The following is a 7,938-nucleotide window of genomic DNA, read 5'->3' as shown; positions in this document are numbered from 1 at the left end:
TGTTTGTTTGTTTGTTTGTTTTTTCTATTAAATATGCAGCCTCATTTATAAACCAGCTTACATTCTGATAAGAAGGGAAAATTTTTCATGAAGAATGAACTGAAAATAGCTCTAAAGATGTTCAGAAGTCACAACTACAACTCTTATTGGGTCGCAACATCAAAAGTTGCTCTGATTACAGTAGCCTGGTGCTTGCAGTCTGAGAAATTCAATCCCAGCTGCTTGTACACAGATACATGTGTCTGTGGGTGAGAATCTGAGCAATGGTCACTCTCACATCCACTCACAGGTCCCTCTCTGCCCTATCCTCACTCTCAGTCCCACAAACATGGCCCTGGAGCACACATGATTACATTTTAAGAGCACATTGGTATTGGACACAAAATTAAGGGCCTCTTAATTTGCCTGTTAAGCATAATTTGAAAACATCTACACAAGTCTGACATCATTTGGGAGGTATGTTTCATAATAAATGTGGCAGATGACTCCTTTCTGAGATAGATGCTCTTTTGACTCTCTAAATCTCACTGAAATGAAAATACCAGAACACACACACACACAGACTCAAGTCAAAAGTGTCTCTTGCCTTTTTATCCCTATCACACGTGATATCCAGACAATGTGAGGGGTCTTCAAAAACGTTCACGGAAAGATTCATATTATCTTTTAATTCTATTTTTCCAGGAACTTTTTGAAGCACCCTTGTATGTGGATACTGCCTACAGGGCATTAAGCGATCAGCTGGAGGTGGATAGTCTTTTTGTAATTGAAACATAATTGTACATATCTGTGGGGTACAACGTTGAAAGGTGGATACTTTGATTGTCTAACTGTCCTGGAGATGGGAACTGGAGGGTCTGTTCTGTGCCCATTGGTCCTCATGTGTGCAAACACCCACTGGATGTCCAGCTGACACTCCAGGAGAGCTGGTTGCAGCTGCGGCCTTGCCAGGAACAAGCACCGGCCTCCAGGAAAAGACGGGCTGCTTCCTAACACAGGATGCATGGAGTTTTTAAATCTCATTGGGATTATGCTTCCTGCCGGACACACTTGTGAAAAGACGCATCAACAGTCAGCTCTCTGTTCAGAGGTGCACGTGCCCAGTGGAGTGGGACTTCGTGGGATCCTCTCACCCTCGGCTCTTATTCCTCAACCAACCCCAAACTCTATCTTCTGGCACCGACAGGGAATAAAGAAGACTTTGCACAGAATGGAGGTGGAGAGGCTCCGGAATCAGCCCAAATGATAGGCGAGACATCGTTCCTCTCTCAGCCCTGGGGTGACTCTGCCCTGGCTGTGTGCCCCTCATTAGGCTAACTCTTTACCAAGGATTCAGCTCCCACTCTTTTTTTATTTTCTTTAGTTGTGGTAAAATATACACAACATTAAACGTGTCACTTTAACTATAAGTAAATGATTTAGTGACAATCAACTTCCACTCTTTTGATATCCATTTACTCATCCAAAAATATTTACTGTGTTAAACACTGTGCTAGGTTCTAGGAGGTACACTGGTAATGAAAACAGACAAGGTCTCTGCCCTCAAGGAACGAAATTCTTTGTATATAGAGTGGAATGAGGTGGGGGAACGCATGATAGATGAGCAAACAAATAAAATGTGTGCTGAGAAGGTGAAAAACTGGTGCTCAGGATTAACGGGGGAGGTGACCTGAGGTGGGTATGGAAGTTGCTCGGGGGATGGACATTCAGCTTCTTTAACCTCCCTCCACCTCTCTCCTGTCTCTCTTATGCTGGCTTCATGGGAAACAATTTGATCTTCTTCTGTGTCTTTTTTTTTTTAATTCCTTACCATAATAATTGACATATTGTCCATTTTGTAATATTTTCCCCCATATTATCAACTTAGGATCACTCCTACGTGTCGTTTCTTTCAAATAAAATTGCTTTCATCAAACACCAACCAACTTTTCTCTCCATTTTCTGAATGAATCATTCATCAGACTAAGTTTTCTAACACAAATTAAAAATCTGGTTTTCATTTTGATTACAAGTGGGTTGAATTTGAGATTTCATTTGGTAGTTACTGTCACTTCCCGGGGAGTGCTCGGGCACCACTTAGGGCTCATATATCTGAGAGGCAGATATTCTCCAGAGACTTATTCAGCCTCCAGCATTCCAAATCCCTGCAGCTGACTAAGCTGTCTTACAGTGTGTAGACCACCATCTAATCGAATCAAAGAGAGCACCAACATGTCTAGAATATCCAGCTCAGACCCAAATAATGGGGTCACACACACCACCCCACTATCCTCCCCCTGCCCCCGCCCCCAGTGGCTCCCACACGGATTGGAAAATGACTTAGTAAATAGACATCCAACACAGAGCAACGAGTCACATGTCCCCTGATGCCTCTGGTCTACAAATGATAGAGTTTCTGAGTGAGTCAAAGAAGGGAGTCTCCAGATGACCCTGTGCATTCTCCTTCGGTCAGAATGTGCCGGGACATATAGACAGTATTTGATACTCAAGTAGACCCACAAAGGGCAATTTGGACTTGAAATGGAGCATGTCGATTATTTGAAGACTTTTGAGAAAGGACTGATATTTCTTTTAGATGAAGATGAAATTAGCCAGAAGCCCAAAGTTGAATTTATCAGGCCCAGTCTCTTTTGGGAAGGGAGACTCTCAGATAAGCAAGCAGCAGGTGGCGCTGTGGGAGCACGTCTCTATTTGTAGGGACCTCGGCCCAGCTGCACCTCTTTTCAACTGACACCATTTGCTTTTTCCATAAGTGCTCACCAAGCGTGCCTCAGCAGGTGTGAACGACCTCGCACTGAGGGAGGGAAAACAGTAACAAAGCCTGGTCGCCCCCTCCTCCACCCACCCTTTATGTGGCGGGGTGTTTACCCAGCTCGGACTCAGCCTTGGCTGATAGGAGTGGGGTGGGGTGCAAGCAGGGAGCCAGGTGGGGGATCTGCATGAAGCCCCCCTCCACCACCACCACCAGCAAACAACAAGAGGAGAGGTAACATTGGAGGACCTCAGCCCGGAAGCAGGGTCCTCAGGAAGTGCATCTTAGGGGCATCACCCCCATATCCTGGACCACTGTGCTCCCCATGGGCCTCTGCACAGGCCAGGGCAGACTCCCCGGGCTTCGGGGAGGGGCATGACCAAGGATCCCTGGCTGTAATGCCGACGGGCTGCTTTGTCATGCTGCTAGCCTGTAGTGACCTAGGAGTTTTCCCTCAAGGTGACACCCAGGCTCATAGTCACCCTTGCCTGTTCTGTGAGTTCAGGACTTGTCACAACTGGGAACACTACAGTATGGTTCCTGAAGAGACTTAGCCAAGCTCCTCCACAGATCACATACCGGACCAACGAATGCTCAGTGTCCATCCGCAACTGCTTTTTCAGGCTCAGTCCTCCTGGGCACAGCTGCCCTCACCGTGGCTGGTACGCTGTCTGGTCTGGTGCGATGCATCTGCATCACTGGGACGACTTCTGATGGGGAGTTGAATCGGAAACTTCACCAGGCTCAGCCTGGAGCAGCAGTTTCGGGAACAGAGAGAAAAATATTTCTATCCTGGGCAAGTGCTGAAAATCACCAAAAAATCCAGTCCTGCCCCAGAGCACTGTGGATGCTGCCTCACTGTCTCAATAGCATTCAGTGCATCAGGGAAGAGGTGTGAAGATGGTCTGATTTTTATGCTCTTGGGTTACAAGGCTTTTGTCTTGGGAAGTTATAGAATTCTCCTTTATTAGATATTAAAACAAATGTAATGAATTTGAACTTGAGCGCTAGATAACCCATGCACACTGGTAGAAATTTTTTGAATGATACCTGTGGCAGATGCTGTTGGTGCCACGGTTCAGTTGGTGTGCCCATCTCCCAGCTGCAGAGTGCTCAGCTGATCAATCACACAGGCAGCCTTCTTTGGAGGTGTGCCGTGAGCCTCTAAGTCTGAAGCTGCCTCCTGAAGAGGTGCCTGGAAGTTATACCCACCACCACCACCACCACCAGTGAATGACTGATGCAGGGGTACACAAATCCCTCTTCCTGGCCTCAAAATGGGACACCCCCTGTGGTGCCACTTATGCTCCAGTGTTCCCCTTAAAATCAGGCTGGAGCCAGACTTTATTACTGTACCTTCACTACACTGCCGCCCTCTCTCCCTTTCTGGTTACTTTTGAGAACATTCCTCTATAAATCACATGGTCCCAAGTTCCTATCTCAAGCTCTGCTTCCTTGAGACTATACATAGGACAGAGGAGCAAGTACCCTGTCCTTGTCCTCCACATCAAAGACCATCATCACATGCATCGTTTCTTGTGCATCCTTCCAAAGACATCTTAGGCTTATAGCATGGCCCCTTTCATTATAAGTCTGCAGAGTATTTCACAGTAGTATTTTAACCAACGGGTCCCTAATGGCTATCACCAAGATTTTGATCTTACAAATAACACTGCAGTGAATATACTTCTGCACAGTCCTTTGGATTCATGTGTGAATATGAGCAAAGGATAAATTTCTAGAAGTAGAATTGATGTGTGTCTGTAATTTTCATTGATCATTCTCAGATTGTCCTCCAGAGGGATTGTACCAATTTACAATGCCAGCAATAAATATTGGATCGGAACATATTGTTGAAATTTGAGATTTTTCCAAGCTGTTAGATGAATAAATAGAATCTTGTTACAGTATTATTTTGAATTTCTCCTATTCTACTTGAGGTTGAGCATCTTCTCAAATATTTCAGTGCTCTTTATTTTTCAGGATTTCATAAAATTTGTCTTAAATGTCCAAATAGTACGTATTTTAGGCTTTTCAGGCCAAGAGTCAACTTTGAAGATATCACATAGATACTTATAACACAGTTTAAAATGTAACCATTCAAAAGTATAAAAAACACTCTTAGCTCCAAGGCCATGTAAAAACAGGTGGTAGGCAAGGTTTGGCCCACTGAATGTGGTTTAACAAGCCCTGTTTTATAGAGTTATCTGAAGTTCAGAAATTTCACCAGTGTATGTTCTTGGTGAAGATTTCTTTGGTAGGTGCTAGATCTCTTTACCTCATGTTGTGGCCTGAGGTCTTTCTTTGGATAAGAACATACATCTATTATTCATTTGATTGGATCTTGGGCTGTCCCATATAGCCCTGTGTCACAATCTCATCAGTTTTCTCTATCTTTTTGCTTTGAGTTTTGGAAGTATTTGAGTATCAGGAATAGACTCCCCCAAAATGGAAAATCAGCAGGACAAATGGGCAAGGCAAGCTTGTAACAAAGTCAGGAATAATCCAGTGCAGATTCATTGTAAAGGGTCTTAAAATCAGTGTTGTACAGACATATGAAAAAATGCTCAACATCACTCAGCATCCGGGAAATGAAAATCAAAACTACACTGAGATACCATTTCACCCCAGTTAGGATGGCTAAAATCCATCTGAATGATAAATGCTGGTGAGGTTGCGGAGAAAAAGGAACTCTCATACATTGTTGGTGGGACTGCAAAATGGTGCAGCCTCTATGGAAAATGGTATGGAGGTTCCTCAAACAATTGCAGATAGATCTGCCATATGACCCAGCTATCCCACTGCTGGGAATATACCCAGAGCAATGGAAAGCATCAAGTCGAAGGTATACCTGTTCCCCAATGTTCACTGCAGCACTCTTTACAATAGCAAAGAGTTGGAACCAGCCCAAACGTCCATCATTGGATGATTGGATCCGGAAAATGTGGTATATCTACACAATGGAATACTACTCTGCTATAAAAAAGAATGAAATACTGCCATTGGCAACAACATGGATGGACCTAGAGAGAATTATATTAAGTGAAACGGGTCAGGCACAGAAAGAGAAATATCACATGTTTTCCCTTATTTGTGGGAGCTAAAAATAAATAAATAAATTCACACACACACACAAAAAAAAAAAAAAACGGGGGGGGAAGAAGACTTAACAACTACAACTCCTTGAAGTTGATACGACAAGCAAACAGAAAGGACATTGTTGGGTGGGAGGGAGGAGAGGGAGGAGGGAGGGAGGTTTCGGTAATGGGCCACAATAATCAACCACATTGTATATCGACAAAATAAAAATTTTAATAAATAAATAAATTAAAAATCAGTGTTGTAATTAAATCTGGAAACAAACTAGATTGTTGAAGTTCTGGGAATTATAAATAAATCATAAATAAAAAAATTAAGTTTAAAACGTATTGGATATTTATGTAATCAATAAAAATTATAAAACTCAGAATTTAACAATGGGATAAAGAAGAGAGCTTGAGATATTAAGATATAAAGACCCTCCCCCCCAAGAAAAGTTGCCAGTAAAAGAACAGGATTTTATTAGTGGAAATGTACTTATGTTGCAAATAATTGTTTTCCGTAAATGCAGACTATTTCTTCCTCTCTCTTAGGTATAAGGAAACATCTCATGGTACAATCTTCTTCCCCACTGTCAGGAGCACCCTCATTCCTCAAGGAAACCTCAATGTCAAGCAGGAAAAGATTGCACTTTTGTTTAATCATTGTGAGGTTTCCTTACGTGTACATCAAAACGTTGATGCTCGAAGCTAAAATGGAATTAGTAGTTCAATATGCAGAGAAGATATTAATTTTCTTTTGACTATACCATTTCTGTTTATAACTTATCTTAGTAAATTGGAAGATATTCTTCTTCCTCTCTTTAAACAATTCAGCTTGTTGGTATTTTTTGTTTTATTTCTGCATCAACTATGGCTCTTTTTCAAATACTGTCAAAGATATCTCATGGCTATTGATTGATTAGTAAATTCAATTTTATTAGTAGTTAATTATTAATTTACAGTATTTCAAGCATGGACAGAAATATTTCCTCACATCTAACTCACAAATGTTGCTGATGCTTGCTAGCTGCATCTCTTACGATCTTAGCCAATAAAGTGGGAGCTCTGATTTTTCTGGACACCCATGTGATAACGGGAGAGAGGAGGTGAAACTCTCTAAAGCTCTTATTTTTAAAGGTCTAATGGGTTCCAAATCAGTTTCTGTCCTGTTCTGACAGGTCAACAGAGTCATGGCACTGTAAGAAATTCCTAGTACAACATTTGGGAAAATGTCTTTTTCCTTACCAGCGAATTAAACTGACTTCTTAAACTCAGATAAGTCAAGAGAATAATTAAGTTCAAGTTAGGAGTGTCTGTTTTAGAGATTAGGAAGCATACTTTTGGGAAGCNCTTAGTCTGTTTTGTGCTGCTATAACAGAATACCAGGGGTTGGGTAATTTATAAAAAAAAAAAGAAATTTATTTGGCTCACAGTTCTGGAGGCTGGGAAGTTCAAGGTTGAGGGTCCGCATCTGGTGAGGACCATATTGCTGCATTGTAACATGTTGGAAGGCATCACAGAGAGCAAGAGATCAAACTTGCAGCCTCAAGCCCTTTTATAATTGACATTTTGGAACCCTCATAAACTAATCACCTCTTAAAGGTCCCATCTCTCAACTCTGTTGCACAGGAGATTACGTTTCCAACATGAGAACTTTGGGGGACACATTCAAACCATAGCAGATATATAATGGAAAAACAACAATTTGGTTTAATAAACTTAATGTTTTACATAATTATTAAATAATATATTTAATCATAAATTAATAAAAAATAATGTAGCAAAAGTAATCTAGGTTAGGATTTATTACTACATTGCAATAAAGATTGAAAAGTGGTTGGGGGGTAAAGATTACTCCCTATACTCTAGGAAAGAGGAGATTAAAAAGTTACTCTTTTATTCTTGATTCTGAGAAGTTGAAGAATGTAGACCCAGGGATGGTTTCGAAAAAAATATAATGTCTTGCTAAAAATATTAACAAAATTAAAAGTAAGACATATACCTTTTACATACTAGAGTATAGAAAAGCTAAGAAAACAAAAAATGAGATAAAAGGAAACAAGAAAGCTTAACTATAGCAAAAATCCTATTGACAAAATAAATCAA

General features: G+C 41.3%; 1 gene segment (V, D, J or C); it reads left to right on the top strand.

The window, feature by feature from the left end:
• The window catches only part of LOC103606545, a gene marked incomplete at its 3' end in the record, with an annotated part of 23,773 nt that extends 17,757 nt beyond the window's left edge, over positions 1–6,016 (top strand). The window contains 1 exon segment of the V gene segment in view: positions 5,991–6,016. Coding sequence covers positions 5,991–6,016 — 26 coding nt within the window.
• Positions 6,017–7,938: the final 1,922 nt, after the last annotated feature.

The sequence above is a fragment of the Galeopterus variegatus genome, unplaced genomic scaffold (genome assembly GCF_000696425.1).
Source record: "Galeopterus variegatus unplaced genomic scaffold, G_variegatus-3.0.2 Scaffold6675, whole genome shotgun sequence".
Taxonomy (NCBI): Eukaryota; Metazoa; Chordata; class Mammalia; order Dermoptera; family Cynocephalidae; genus Galeopterus; species Galeopterus variegatus.
Note: the sequence above shows the minus strand (reverse complement) of the source record. Positions and strands in the feature narration are given on the sequence as shown.